General features: G+C 46.2%; 1 protein-coding gene across 1 annotated transcript in view; it reads left to right on the top strand.

Annotated features, from left to right (window-relative positions):
• Positions 1-14,415: 14,415 nt before the first annotated feature.
• LOC311508020 (multiple PDZ domain protein) overlaps positions 14,416-15,453 on the top strand; it is a gene marked incomplete at both ends in the record, with an annotated part of 36,742 nt that continues 35,704 nt past the window's right edge. Inside the window, 2 exons of the mRNA XM_084572634.1 lie at positions 14,416-14,428; positions 15,249-15,415. Coding sequence (XP_084428760.1) covers positions 14,416-14,428; positions 15,249-15,415 — 180 coding nt within the window. The remainder of the gene's footprint in view (positions 14,429-15,248; positions 15,416-15,453) is intronic.

The following is a 15,453-nucleotide window of genomic DNA, read 5'->3' as shown; positions in this document are numbered from 1 at the left end:
TGAAATGAAACCGCAGAGAATCACATCTCAGTGGCAGCTGGATGTCCTAGTCCTGGAGAGACGAGAGAGAGAAGAGGAAGAGAGAGAGGGAGATACAGGAGGAGAGGAGGGTGGGGGTTATTTGAGCTCAGTGAACTGAAGTCCCTGTCATTTTTCCACAATAGAGACAGATAGCTATAATATATAGTGAATGTGGGGTGCAGTGTGAATAATGGCCCCCTCCAGATTGTGCGAACGGCCATAACCCACTCAAACACAAGAACCAGACGGTTCACAAGCCACTTTTGCTGCTGATTGCTTGTTTAGCGTTTGTGTGTCCGCGCGCGCTTGCACCCATGCACGTGTGTGTGTGTGTGTGTGTGCGTGCGCGCCCGCGTGTGCTGTGCCGTGCTGTGCCTCGTAATGACCTCTTAAGTGTCAGGGTATCAAAGTCTGTAATGGTCTATCTCTGCGCTCGCTGGCAGCTAAAAAGCTCTCTCGCGCCATGATAACTGGTTTATATTGGTGGCATTTCACTGCCAAATGCCAGAGACACTTTGCAGAAAGGGAAATTGTTAGCTCCGTTTCTAAAACGCAGAATGGCAGTTTTTCACCGTTAGAACGTCCCTCGTATCTTTCTCCATTTGCGCGTTCTCTCCTGTCCCCGTCTCTCTCCGCGCCCTCCTCCGTTTCCCAACACCGTGGCCTGTTTTTACCACAATAGCGTATCTCTTCCATCTTTATTGATGCGGCTTTCCTTTCCATTCGTCTTTTAGAGAAGACCCGCTCCGTGTCTGTTATCTATCTTCCGCCCCTTTCCGCCTTCACCCCGACCTTTAAGCCCAACTTTTTCTAGGGTGCATTCTGCGCAGCTCACCGGGGTCGACCTAAGTGTGTGCATTACCAGCGTGAGTAACGCGACACCGCGTGCGTGCATGCTGGCATGCAAACTTGCACTTTGTATGTGTGCGTTGTTGTTGTTGTTTTTCGGGAGGGCGGCCACTGAAGCCGTTTAAAATAGACGGCGTGTGTGTGTTTGGCCTTGAATTTTCTCTTCCTTTATCTGTGTGCCACGCGAGATTTTTCCTCAGGAACACAAAACGAGTGTGACACACGCACACGCACATCCATACAGAGTGTCAGACCTAGACCTCTGTGGCGCTCTCTTGCAGGGCTGTGCAGTAATTGGGTCTATTAGCCAGTACAGGAGGCCGTGAGCAATATCTCTACGGTCGGGTGGGCAGAAACTGCAACGAAGAAGATTCCCTGCACCGTGTTCGTGTATATTGCATGTGCTGTATCCATGTGCGTGCATGAAAATGACTGCATACCCCCTGTGTTATGCGCCTGCACTACAATGAGGATGCGTCGCTGAAAGCCGCGAGTTATTGTTAAGAAATAAATTTGGTGATAAGCTCCGCCACCTACACAGCACCTTCATTCATGTCTTGCCTGTTTCTCTCAAAGCACGGCATGCATTATTCACACGGAGCTGGTCGACAGTGGCTGGGGGGATCAGTGACCGAGGAACGGCGGGAGGAGGAGCGGAAAGGAAAACGTGCGCAGACTCGAGGTGGCGGAGGACCAGGTTGGTGTGAGTAGCGTGGCTCGGCGGGGAATGAGATATTTTATTAGGACTCATTTACGTGATCAAGTGGAAAAGAGGAAGGAGAAGATTAAAGATGCAACCGCTGCAAAAAGTCCATACATCAGCAGCGCACCACCACTTTGTTCCAACCCTGAAGAGGAATTGTTCATTAAATCCTAATTTTGTTCTCTTTTCATCTGTCAGAGGGCACGGATCAGCATCTTTCCAGGGAACATTTTTAGAAAAGCTACAACTGGATGAAACTAATCTTTTGTTAAATTTAGCCCGTAGACACAATCAGCCCAGTATTGCTTGGAATTACATTGTTACTGAAAGCTTTCCAGTCTTCGCGATATACACGCTACATCCAGCGCTGACATGCAGTGCCAAGTGCGGGAAGCGGTGTTCCCCTTTTACAGGGTGGAAACTAAGACTGTGAAGGTTCTGGCCTTTAGCACATCCAACAGTTTTTGCGCAGTTAATGACTTCAAAGGCCTGAATATCATTTTAGATATTCTTTTCATCCGAACCGCACTCGCTTGCCAAATATTAGTCGAGAATTTGAGTCGGTTAACCTGCGTGTGCAAATGTTGGAAAAGAGGCCGTTAAAGAGTCGGTTTTGCAGCTTCATTTAACGCCGCAATTCTCGCTGGTGATAGGACTCGAAGAAGAGCAACTATGGTTGAAGCTAGCAGACATGCGTTTCTATAAATGCATTGTTCTTTGTTGCTGCTGCTGCTGCTGACCATTTTGTCAACATAACTATAATCATTTCTGCTCATTCCTGCTATGGCGCTATAACCGGTGGCTGGCGACCATTTAGAAAGCAGGGGTCAGATTGTGTCTGGGTACATATGAAGACAAGAGAAGAAGGATTTTGATCAAACGAGCACGAAAGGGCCAGAGACAGTGAACAGTTACAGCAATTACTGTGACCTAAGCAGGGGCACTGGCCAAGAGGGACTGGGGGCCAGTTGATGCCTCAGCCTGACTGATGAATGGATTTTTATTTTTTTTTCTAAGTCTCTAGGCTCAATGTCTTCCATAAAAAAAAAGCCAGAGTAGATTTCACATGATAGATGCTGCCCATTTTCCCACAGTAAAACAATGGTGTTTTCTATTATGAGAGGCAGTGGTTGTATTGATGTCCCGTGTCATCCCCATTATTCATCAGGCCGCTGTATGTAATTAGGATGATTCCACGGTATGCTTTCATGATGGTTCTTCGTGTATTTCCCTTTGTAATTATGCCTTAGACAACAGATTGCGTCATGACACACCAGAAGCCGGGCTGACGCCTGTTGGTGGAGATTTATGGCAAATAAGCCGAGGATTTCCTTTAAAGGGTGGAGCCCTCTATGTGTTCATTTTGAAACCTCAATTCTAACCCCCCTCGTCCCCCCCAAGGCGCTTCAGCAGATTTTATATACGCATGAAGAATATGGAGCAATAGCATGTACGGTCTGCCCAGGCGTAAAATTAAAGACTCTTGTCTGTGTGCCCCACATAAATCTTTGAAAGAGTGTGAGAGAGAGAAAGAGAGAGAGAGAGAGAGAGAGAGAGTGGGCATAAAAATGGGAGGTGTACATGGTGAAATTAAAAAAAAGAAAGGTTGATTTGTCCGGTTATTGTGAACCGTTGAACTGTAATCAACCGTACTCAACCCAGGACAATGAGATATTTCAATACATGGGTGTTGCAGACACACACAAAAAAAAGATAGTCACGCACAAAACATTCATCATTCTGACCATTAAGGAAAATAAAAAAGCTTACAGTGATTGCCTTACATATGTTTTTGCACAAAGATTGGTTTTAAATGACTAAATGCCATCTATCAAAGCATTGCCTTGCCACTCCACAATAAAGCCCCAACGCCCTCACAATCTCATCCTCATACATGAGACGGACGCAGTCTCATCTATCATACATATGCCGACCAGGCGAGGGCCAATCAGAGGGTTCAAGACGCACGGCTGAAGGAGAGCGAGAATATAGTTTCGCACATGGTTAGAAAACAGACGTGTGGTCTGTGTAAGTTATTGCTGCAGGCCCACAGGCCAGAGTGGTAGTCATCTGTCTTTGTGTGACACTATCAGGGCCCCTTGCAAAATGCAGAGGAGGTAAAATGATTTTATTACCAAAATGTGGAAAGATACGTCAGGGGAAAAATTGACGGGGGTGGGGGCGATACACGCCGAAGGGGCATGTTGCCGTTATCTCAAATGAGTTGGAGTGTCCTCAGCAGAAACTGAGCCGCGCCGCGGTATTTTAGAGTCGCGCGTTGTGAATGTGCTAAAAGTAACCGAGCATGTTTGAGCGCAGCTCTCACTGGTCATTATTCACCCACCAGTCAAAGTGGATTTGAGGCCTGAGCACGGCATGGTGCGACACCGATCAGGCATAACATCATGACCACCTGCCTAATATTGTGTAGGTCTCCCTTGTGCGTCCAAAACAACTCTGACTCATCAGAGAATGGACGTGGGTGAATGGAGCCTTCTGAGGGTGTCCTGTGGTGTCTGGAAACAGAATGTTATTAATGGGTCGCATGGATCAGTTTGGGATCTAGTGGATTTGGAGGCCAGGTCAACACCTTGTGCTGTTCTTCATGTTTATTTGAGTTGTTCCTAAACCGTTTTTGTGTGTGTGCCTGTGTCAGGATGAATCCTGCGGGGGATGGCTGCTGCCATCAAGGAGTCTCATTGCTATGGGGTGGTAGTGCCTGGTTTGGTGTAGGTGGGTGGTACATGTCTAAATAACATCCACATAAATGCCATATTCAAAGGTTTCCCAGCAGAACATTGTATTGTCACAACATTGTCAATGTTATTTACTTCACCCGTCAGTGGTTTTAATGTTGTGGCTGATCGGTGTATATTTAACCTGTAGACAGGGTGAGCCAGCATGGGGTAAAAACACAAAACTGCGCAAACGGTGTAAACACACACAATCAAGCCATTGATCACAACTATATCAGCTAATATCTGTGTTCCGTCGAGCGTGACCGCCGAGTTCTTCCCCGCGCTTCCTCGCTCTTCTTCGGCCTATCGCGCCACGCCAACAGCTGAGCACCGGATCAATACTCGCTGGCACATATTCTCACTCCCGAAGACTTGGAATGAAAACGCAATTCGATATCAATCAAGATCACAGCTGTGCCACCGAACAGGCGCAATAAATGACAATATTATTTTTTTTAATTCACCATCAAACGACCCGTCCCATCAAAGTGCTCCGAGTCAGATCTTTCAGCCTAGTTTATGCTGAAAGGAACCAGATGAGCAGGGAGTGGAAGATGTATGTAATGCAGTTAAAGTAAAAGCCCAGTAAGCAGGAAATTTAAGAGGGGCCTGGGGATGATGGTATTACAGCAGACGCTGATTGTGGACAATCTGCTGAAGAAGGAAAAGATATGGAAAATATCATTGGACGCAGTATGGTGGGTGTAACAGACAGGCAAACCCCGGAAAAGCAGTGGATGAGGATGGATTGCAGCTATTTAACAATGCGCAAACACAATTATTTAACAAAATGTTACTGTTAGATGGAGTAAACAGCACTCAAAAAACAATCAGACCAGAGTTCCCCCCTCCCATTGTTTTAGCCCGGCAGTCACCGAAGTAAACCAACCCGGTCCCTTATTTCCAAACGCCGAATCAGTCTTCATACACTTACAAACCCCGCGGTAGTTTCCTCCATTGATAAGAAATGCCGTGTTATACCACAGCACTGGGAGATTTATGCCCCCAGCCCTGCAATGACCTCATTGTTCATTGCCCCATAATTCAAATCTGATCCGCTGTGTTGCATCACATTGTGTATGACTCATTTCCATGCACCCTATTCTCTAAACAAGTGAGGCCTCCTCAGCACGCCATAGTCAACCGCACAAACAACAGAGCGAAGAATTTCCCATCAATACTGCGCTGACTGACTTAACACTTAACACACACTGCAACACACTGTTTAAATGGACTGAACTGGGGAGAGGAGGAGGGGGGGAAAGGGGGGTGGGTGAGTGCTATTGTAAATGATTTCCTGCAGAGACCAAAATAATCGGCAGACCTTTGAGTGAGCTTCTTACAATCACTCTGGCCTTGTACACTGATTCTCCATTCAGCTCCCTAATGGCACCGTGTGTGTCACTAAATATACAGCTGCAGGCAACATCCACGCACACCTGCGAGTGCGCGGCGCGGCGAGCTTATGCATGTGCGCTGGCGCACAAGTGGCGGTCGATGTGTGGCGCTTTATATGTGTTTAGAGCATCCGTGGAAAGAAACGCTTGTGTGCTTCTATTGAGTGGTGACAGCCTTGAGTGGGGCGCAGGGAGGTGAAGGGCACAGAGGAGAGGTGTGGACAGGCGATGTGTAAACTGGAAGGGCAAATGTTTTCTTCCTTATGAAAGAGGGACAACAACGACTGAGTGAGTGCTTTTGAAAGAGCTATGGACCGTGGACACAGGCGCCACAAAGCAGCTGCTCCATCAGGTCACGTGTAAAAAAAAAAAAATAAAAGTAAGCAGGGACATTGTTGGCTTTTATGACATTATCAGGACAAACAAACATTTGATCCTCTTTCAGACAGTGCCGACAGATGAAGGTGATATAACTGACGCAACCTGCAGGAAAATCAGCTTTTATTTATTCAACAGAAATATCAACAGATGTGATATCTTCCTGTGGAAAAGATAAGCTTAGTAATTCCCGCTTCAGTTGCAGATGTTTGAAGGTTTGACTGGACCTTAAAATAACCATTTCTTTTGTCTTTTTGGTGGGATTCGCTAATGTCCCGCTGAAGGTTCCACTTTTGGTTCAGCTTCAACTCGGACAGATGGCCCGACATTACCTTCCGGCACTCTTTGATATGAAGCAGAATTTATTGTTGAATCAATACTCTGCAAGCTGCCCGGGTCCTTGGGCATTTCCACCATCGCCGTGCTTGACGTCACTATCTCCGATACATCTGTCCGGAGCGCATCACTCCAGAAGGCCTGGCATTTGCCTGTGTGTTCACTGACAAACTGTAGTTTTCCTGGCATGTCTCCCATGCAGGCCAAGTTTGATCCCTTGCCGAATGTAGACGTGTGCACTTTGACACCAACAGCTGAGGGAGTCATCTGCAGGTTCTTGCGTTCTTGGGAGACTTTTGTTTTTGTTTGTTGCATTAAACACTTTTTTTTTGGTTGAATTTGCTGGGACTTCCACTTTTAGAATAATTTGTTTCAAATAGTTATGGGATCTTTCTCATAAGCATCCATTTTCTGAAGAAAAATTATAAGGAATCATAGATATAGTCTTACCCCAGATAAAGATTATATTCCATATTCCAATTTTATGGATTTGAAGATGTGCTAAATGACTTATTGACCATTTTTTGCTTGTTTTTTCACAAAATGTCTATTTAATTCCATCCCCTTTTATCTGTAAGCACTGCTTCCGTGGTTGTTTTGTTCCAGTATGTTGAGAGTCAACAACTTCCGTCAGACTTTATTGTCTTTTGTCGTGACTGCAGTTTACTGTATGTGTTGATCGTCCATTAGTAGACTAAAGTCTGCCTTTTAGAGAACGTAATTGCAAGACCTGACATTGATTTTACCTACTTTAAGCAGCTCAAATTGATCATGTAGAAAAAAAATGGTAACAAGATGGTGAAGCGGAAGCCATCAGCGTGGTTAGGTTGTTATTTTAAGATGGAGGAAGCTGTAGGTTACACTATTCAGTATTTATTTTCTTTGGGATTTTTATGGTGGTAAGTAGAAATAGGAAAAGTAGGAAAGAAACAAAAGAAATAATCACATCACAGAATATTTATATCTTAATAAATGTCCGAGTGGTGATCATTTTCAGAATTGATTTACATTTGCACGTATTGATTTCTCAATCATTTCGATCCCATGGTGGATGCTTCATAGTGTCTTTCGACTGGTTTAATCTGAACGTTACAGAACTTTGATTAAAAACGACAAATCTTTGCGAGGGTTTGGGGACATGTCACCTCTCCCAGCACCTTTTCCTACTATTGTTTTCAGTAGAGCTTCTAGGAACTTGTCCCATTTTCCCATCGACGTTGTCTACTAATGGCCCTTGTGTGCCTTCACAAGATGCTTTGGATGACGTCCAAGAGCGCAACAACATTCGGTGAAAATTTCCGCCTGAACACAGACCCGGCTCGGAAACTTAAGTTGCAAGTCTCATACTATTCTCATTGTCAGGATAGTGGCTCATTCTGGAAAGGAGCCACCTATGCCACACATTTCGTGTCGGAAAAGGGCTAAAAATGGTGGAAATGTGCATCATGAAAAGATCCTTGAAATCTTAACAAGCCTTATTTAATCCGCGTATCACTTTGCTATCATGTCATCCAAAGAAAGCATCGTATCTTTTGGATATAGATATATTTCCATCTTTTTTAAACAGAGACCTAATAAGATGCTAAACATCCTACCAGCTATGAACGGGCACCTAAACAGAGACCTACAAGAAGTTCTGACCTTAAATGAACAATACAGCAGAATCACTATTTGGACCATTACAATGAGTTTGGTCTGATTCTTGGCTGCTGCTCAGTACACTCTATAGATTACAAGCTATACTACAAAATGTTGGAATAAGACTTTAAAGGTTTAACAGTAAAAGTTATAACTCGGAGGTAAGGTAATTTATAAAGGGGGATTTATCAACTATTCAGAAAATAACAGCGTAACAGTGAACCATCTGTGTCCCATCTTTCTGACCTGTACTTTAGACCTTGATTAGGTGTCATGGTGCTGCTGACGTTGGTTATAATTACAGTATTCTGCTAAACAACAAAATGTACCATATTCAGCACCACGCAAACAGCCCATAACACATGGCGTGAGCACTCAGGCCAACGGTGCACATTCACTTCAATCGGCCCCAAAGTACAGACGGATAATAGGCTGTGGCGGTTCAGGCAGAAAGCCTTCCAATAGTTCCATATTTAGAACGAGTAAGACATCCATCTCTGGAGGGCTATTCTAGTCGAGGCCATAGGAGCAATGAGTCAGTGAATGACCTGGGATCTGACAGCCAGTCGTCTACTACTGGTTTTCCCCTTTCTCGGGCGTTTATCTAATCAGGTAGCCAAGTAACTGCGTCGCCCTCTCGTCGCGGTGAACCTCTAATAGGTTCGAACGATATATCTGAGGCGAGTTTCGCACATTAAGCGAGGTGGGCTGAGCCGATAGCTCCAGTCAACGGTGGAGAATGCAGTGGGCCGGGTTTCTGCTTCTTTGAGGGAAGGGAAGGGCAGGAGGGAAGGCTGTGTTAACACATGACCGAGTTCTTTAGGTGGAAGAGGAAGACGGGGAAGGATCTGGGCTCATTATTTCGATACGGGAGAGAGATGTCGTCTCGCGCAAGGAAAGGGCTTTTGAATTAGGTTAAGCCCGGCGCACACAGTGGGGTTGAGACTGGGAATGTGAATCATCATCGCATTATGAAATACCGCACAGAAATTCTGCAGCTCTGTTTTCACTGAAACATTATATTATTATTGCAGCATTAAGAGTTGTTGGTTTTTGTTCAGCTTAAGCCACCGGAGCAGCGACAGTTTATTTATGCGAGGAGGTTGGTTGTCTCTGCAAGCATAATAAACACCCCCTTCTGTTTATCTACATGGCTCTCCGACACAAACCTTTACCTTGCCATGCATAAATTAACCAAACACAGGAATGGATCCAAGGAACAGCAAAGTCTTTCAGAAACACTTGTTAAAATGGTTCCAGGGAAATCGGCCCTTGGGTTCTATGCGCCCACTAAACAGAATTAATTGCACAAGTGTTGAAGTTAGACTCTCTAATAACCCTTGACAATGTAAATAAAGACTTCAGTAACAAGCTAGTTACACTTGTTACAGAAACTGATTATATGCCTGCTTGTCCTAATGTTCGTCCGTGTGCATGTATCTGTTGTTCTCTGTCCGCTGCGGATCAACGCTGTCTGCTCAGGTTTATTTGCGCTATCTCGAGGTTCCGACTCGAGCACAAGATGCTTAACATATGAGCCTTTATTTAAATTACAGGCTGCTTTCATTACCGGGTAACGCACTGTTATTGGAGCCCTCCAAATCTAAACCAAATATTGTGCCGCATTAACAGCTCCAAACAAAGAAAGCCAGGCCTCAGCCAATCGAGCAGAACAATCCGAATTAGCACAGCCATCCTAATTCACGGCGTGTTTTCCCCAGCAAGGAGTCTGTCTGTCTGTCTTGTGAATCATAACAGAAAGAAAACCCGTGACCTAATTAAAGGAGGACAGACAGACCTCCAGTCAGCAGAATGCGTGATTGCTGCTGTTGCACATTGTACAGCTTCAGGTGCTTCACACAACATCAGTGCTGCGTGAGTGTCATAGCTGAACGTGACCCAAGATGCTCTTTGACACTCCTTGGATTCGCAGCGTGGTGCCTGACAAACATCCTGTGGCTTTCTCTGGAGAGGCTCCCTGAGCCTGAGTTTGGACAGGAAAACTCAAACACTACTTCGAAAGAATTATCAGACACCGACGTCTTTGGATTTTTTTCGGACTCCACTTCTCAATTATTTAAAAACAAATAATTATTCCGGTATATAAATGAAACCCAGGAACCGTAGGATCACTTAGACACAAACAGATGCACTCGCGACAAATGACTTACTGATTTTCATCTCATCTACAAACATAATAACGTCCTTGGAGACGGGCCTGTTTAAAACAGATGCTGCCAAAATGGCAGCCAAGCAAATCTATGTAAAAAAATATTCTCCAGTACGGAGGCAAAGATATCTGCCTACACTGACCGTTCCCCACCTGCACGGCGAATTTCCTTGGAGACACCTTCTCCTCGGCTGCAGCACTGAGTCAACACACTGTCAGCCACTTCAAACCAACATCCACCCTCGAATTCGCACTCAGATCTACACAAAGAGTTTGCATAGTATGGAGTTGCTGATAGCAATTTGGATGTGGAGAGTGGAGTGATTCAAAGGGGCAGGCCCACAGCCACCCAGGCAGACAGATGACTACTGAGGCCTGCTTTAACTTCCAGATAGCTGCAATTATTACACATATGATTAGCCGGCATCAGTATCAGTGTAGATTAACAAAAGAAAAAGAGGCTGCGTGATTAGATCCTGCATAGATACTTGTCGAAGTAGAGTGCACCGTACATCTGTGGCCGCACGAATCTGAAGCAGGCTGCTAGTTTAGGTCAAGATCGAAGGACTGTGCCACCTTCAGTAGTTTTCAGTTTCACATCAAGGTCATCTGCAACCCCCCCGGGACGCCTCCTCTGTAAATAAGAGCCACGGCTTTCACTCATGAATCCGCATGATTGACGTATCCCGGGGGTGCACTGGCCCTTGCTGGATACTCCTTTTCCTGCAGAGCCGCTGGATTTGGACTCTGGATTTTTTGGGACTGCGGCTGACAAACCAGCGCGGCCCGGAATAAGCCGTAACTGCATTCCAATATACTCAAATGACAAGCGCGTAAAATAGGAGGTAAGAAAAAAAAAAAAAAACCTGAGGAGGTGAACACACGGTCTATCTGTCATCCATCACGCCGAGGCTTGTGATTTGTCGCTGCGCCTTGCAGTGAGGCAGAAACATGCGGCTACGGAATAACAATTCTGTGTACACCGTGGCACAGGAGCCGTCACGGGATAATGTGATTGCATTGATTATTTTCCAAAAGGTATCACTGCTTAGATATTACTTCGCCCTGGCGACATCTCGCATCCGAGCGACGCCCATGCAGCCACAAGACGCCGGACCATCATCATCCCAACAAATACGAAAAAAAAAAAAACTATATTACATATTAACCCCACCGACTCGTCCGTTAAGGCCAGTTTCCGCGCCCCTTAAGTACAATAATCGCAGGCCACATTCCCATGGGCATCCGTGAGAACCAAAGTCGGCGCTGCCATGAAGCTTTCGGAGCATCTCAGCGACGGACACAGGTTGACATGCAGCCGAGAGCTTTGACGGCGTTCACCGGCGATGTCTGGAAAGGAAAGGGAAATCATTTGCGAGGGGAATGAGCGCATTCTTACCGTGTGACCAGCCGCAGCGATGTATGGGGGCACATAGACACATCCAGCGCAGAGAGGAGTCGGGAATAACCTTTTTTCTGCGCTCTCTCGCACAGTCAACAGCACGCAGATCTCGGATAGAAGCAGGCTCTATCTTTCCCAATCGATTAGATTTCTCTCACTGGTGGCTGGTGCCGCGACTCCCGGCTCTACAGTTAATTCTCGCTGCTGCAAAACGACGTGTGGCCAGGTCTTCCCGAAAGAGGGGATGGAAATAAAGCTGAGGGTGTAATAAACCAAAAGCTGCGTGCTTAGTATCCCGATCAGCGCTCACGCAGGAGGAGGTTTCGCGGCCGTCCAAACGCACTAAGTCCAGTGGAGTGCTGGAGGAGGACAGAGGCGTATCTCTCCCTCTCCCTCTCTCTCTCTCTCTCTATCCGTCTGTCTGTATCCCTTCCTCCGTCCCTCCCTTCCCCTCTCTCTTTATCGTTCTTGCCTTTATGTTCTTACTGACTTCTGCTGAAGTCCACAGGCGCAGGGCGCAGCGGAGCAGAGGACCGCGGTCAACGCGCGCACACACACACACACAGAGCGAGGGAGAGTGCGGGGTCAGAAATGACAAACCAATTTGGAGGCGCGGTGAATGCTCGGTTGATCAGAGCGCAGCCCGGCGAGAGGAGCGCTGCGTCGCAGGCGGGCGGGGGGAGCGGAGAGGGGGTGGGTGGAGGGGCTGAGAGGAGAGGGTGATGATTCCTGCCTGGGGGATGCAGGGAGAGATGAAGTGGGGCGTCTGGTGGAAAACGCGGAACTGGATCTGGCTCCTGAAACTCTGGACCGAGGGCTCCACCTGCCGTGTGAAAACACAAAGGGGAAGGCAAACTTTCTTCTCGTGGCAAGGACGGGGGCACAGCAGCCGCGGCCCGCATTAGACAACTTCCAAAAGACGTGACTAATGCTGAAGCACAGCCCCCTGATGGTGTTTGCTGTGATTCTGTTGGCGACTTGGCGGGCCGTTGCGCAATCAAACCAAGGGGAATGAAAATTAAATCACCGCTAGCGCCCTGCGGGTGTTTGAATTGCGTATTGTGGTCACCGAACCCGATTTTAAGTCAAAAAATTAAGTGTGGACGGAGTAGAAGTAGTGAGCCCGAAGCGGTTTGCCCGGTAGCAGTGTACTACCGGACAAACACAGAAAAACAATGAGCTGAAAAAGTTATGAAGAATAAAAGCCATTGAAAAGTTTGAGCAAAAGAAAATGTGTTTTCAGTTGATCTAATAGCAAAAAATAATATGTTTTATTAAGCAGGCCGTGTACGTAATACCATTTGATGCCTAAGTATATTAATTAGGCTATATGATAAATAAATATATGCATATTAAAGCGGGAACCATGGCAACACACCTTTGCAGCTCAAGTCGTAACATAACATTTTATTATCTATACATTAGTACAAATTAACAAGCATTTTTTATTTATTTTTTTCCTTTCCTTGTCAATGTTATAAAATATTTTTTCATAAAGACATGCAGGGCTGGTCGTCTCTGTAAAATCCACAAGTATCATTTGCCCCAGTGAAATGTATTACAGGATTACTGCGGGCTACTTCTTCATCACTAGGGATGAGCCCTTTGTGCTGGAGATCAGAGGGTGACATGCGCACTGCGCGGGACGCACGCAAGCCGCGGACGCAGCGCTGCAAGAAAAAAAAATAAAAAATAAATAAATACAGCGCTCACCTTGCTACCTGGTATCTCTGCGAGCTGTTATGACTTGTTCCACCGGGGAAGTGTCAGCCTTGCTACTCGGTAGAGGTACGTCTCCCCTGCGGACCGGAGAAGGTTGCTGTTTGTTTGTGCGTGCGCGCTGTGCCTCGAGCCCAGTGGGGACCTGTTGATCGTCCACCGGCGCTGTAATGGAGGTGAGATGGAGCTCTCAGCACCCGAGGCGATCGTGAACTGTCCCCGCCGTCCTTCTGTTCGTCACAGAAACGCGTATAAGGTCTTTTTTTTTTTTAATATACCAATTAACAGTTAAGTCTTGTAGATTGCATATCAAATTAGTAGCTAATGAGCTCCCAATTACGGTAAACCATTAATATGTAATGTCATATTTAGAAACGTGCAGCTTCGCTTTAACATCAACAGGTATAAGATATAGATTTCATTATGTCGCCGTGAAGGGCACATACTGCGCGCACCCCTCGTGCCTATCAATGCGTCCTAATTAGATCTCGGATGAGACGTTGTCATTTCCAGCCCATCGTTTTGCAAATCAAATCATGTCACTGGCATCATGCTTTGAAGCCATACAGGCTTCCCCCTCAAGTCGGCATAGTCGGGAGGCCGCGTGTCTCTGTTAATTACCATCACCGGCTGATAAAGCCTTTTGGAGAAGACTTAAATCCCGCTAAAGAGCATTAGGTGACAAGCAAGGCGCTTGCAAGGAGGCATGGCACTGGCCCCGGAGGAGAAGATGCAGGGGGAAAACGATACACGCGGCTGAACAGATGTAAAATAATTATTGGTGTAGTAACTACTCATTCTGGGATAAGGAGGAGGCTAATCAAAGTTGTTTTGTTTGTTTGTTTTTTGGCTAAATCTGCACACTAATAAAATGTTTCGTCAAGGAGGAGCGTCTTCCTACACAATTACTTTCACATTTTTACAATTGATTGTGCCAATTTGTATGATTTAAAGCACAAACTTTGTTTTTTCTTGTTCCTGTTGCAGGTGGGAAGCGGAGAAGAATGACATTTAACTGAGGCGGGAAAGGGAACATTTTCGCTCAGGCATCCTCTCGGGCCACAATGGAAATCATGGGTGAGTGTATTCCCGTGACCTCCTGGTGCAGAGCGCAGTTTTAAAACCAAACTGTGTTGCAGTCAACGCCGTAAAACTCCCCACCGCCACGGCCACCGCCACGGCCACCGCCACCATCACAGGCTTACAATTAAGGTGTCAAGCATGCTGGTTGCAGCCAGACGGGAGGGACCGGTTACATGTGCAGGTGGCACAGATCTCGCAGTCTGGTCGGTAGTCAAAACTCCGCGGCGAGGAGTTTACAGGGTTTTAACCTTCTGCCACATACAATTACCGCTGTGGTCGCTTGGGCTCATCAGCCGCCTCTCTGCTAAATAAACAAGGGCACAAGGTCGCCGCGGAAGATTTCAGCTTTTTGCTTTTCGCTGTGTTGTGCTGCGCTAGGGATAGCACACGCTCCTTCAGTATCATCTTATGTCTGTTCACTGGGTTTAGTCTAATCCTCCTTGCTTTGGTTTCGGACACATTAACCCAAGACCTGTCATTTGAAATAACGTTTGAAATTGAAAGAAGTCAGACTGCAGCAACATTGGTTCAAGGACATTTTCTCATTTTTCCTCCACTCAAACCTCTAAAGCACAGTTGTTTTTTTTATATTTATATATATATATATATTTACTCTCTTACTATTCCCATTGGCACCAGTAAGTGTTGACGATTCATAGCTTAATATCAAAGGTTTGTCTTTGGCGCCTGGGTCGCCCGGCGCCTTCCAAATCACGTAAAAAAAAAAAATAAAATAAAAAAACGTTGCAAAGCCAAGTGGGAATAATCCTGCTCCCGAATGACACAAATGATATACTGTACAATCTCTCTGCAGATACTCAGTGTGCCTTGGAGGCTGTGGAGAGACTGCAAGCCAAATTGAAGGAGAGAGGCGAGGCCCCCACTCAGGAGAAACTATCCCTGCTAAAGACTGTCCTGCAGAGCCCCCTGTTCCTTCATATACTCAGCTTACAGCAAGCTCAGCGGAAGCCCCCGGCGAAGGTACAGCACGGGAGTGAGTGCGTGGGCGTTTGGGCGGT

Source organism: Chelon labrosus, assembly GCF_963514085.1.
Source record: "Chelon labrosus genome assembly, chromosome: 2".
In the NCBI taxonomy this organism is placed as follows: Eukaryota; Metazoa; Chordata; class Actinopteri; order Mugiliformes; family Mugilidae; genus Chelon; species Chelon labrosus.
This window is presented reverse-complemented; position numbering and strand designations above follow the sequence as displayed.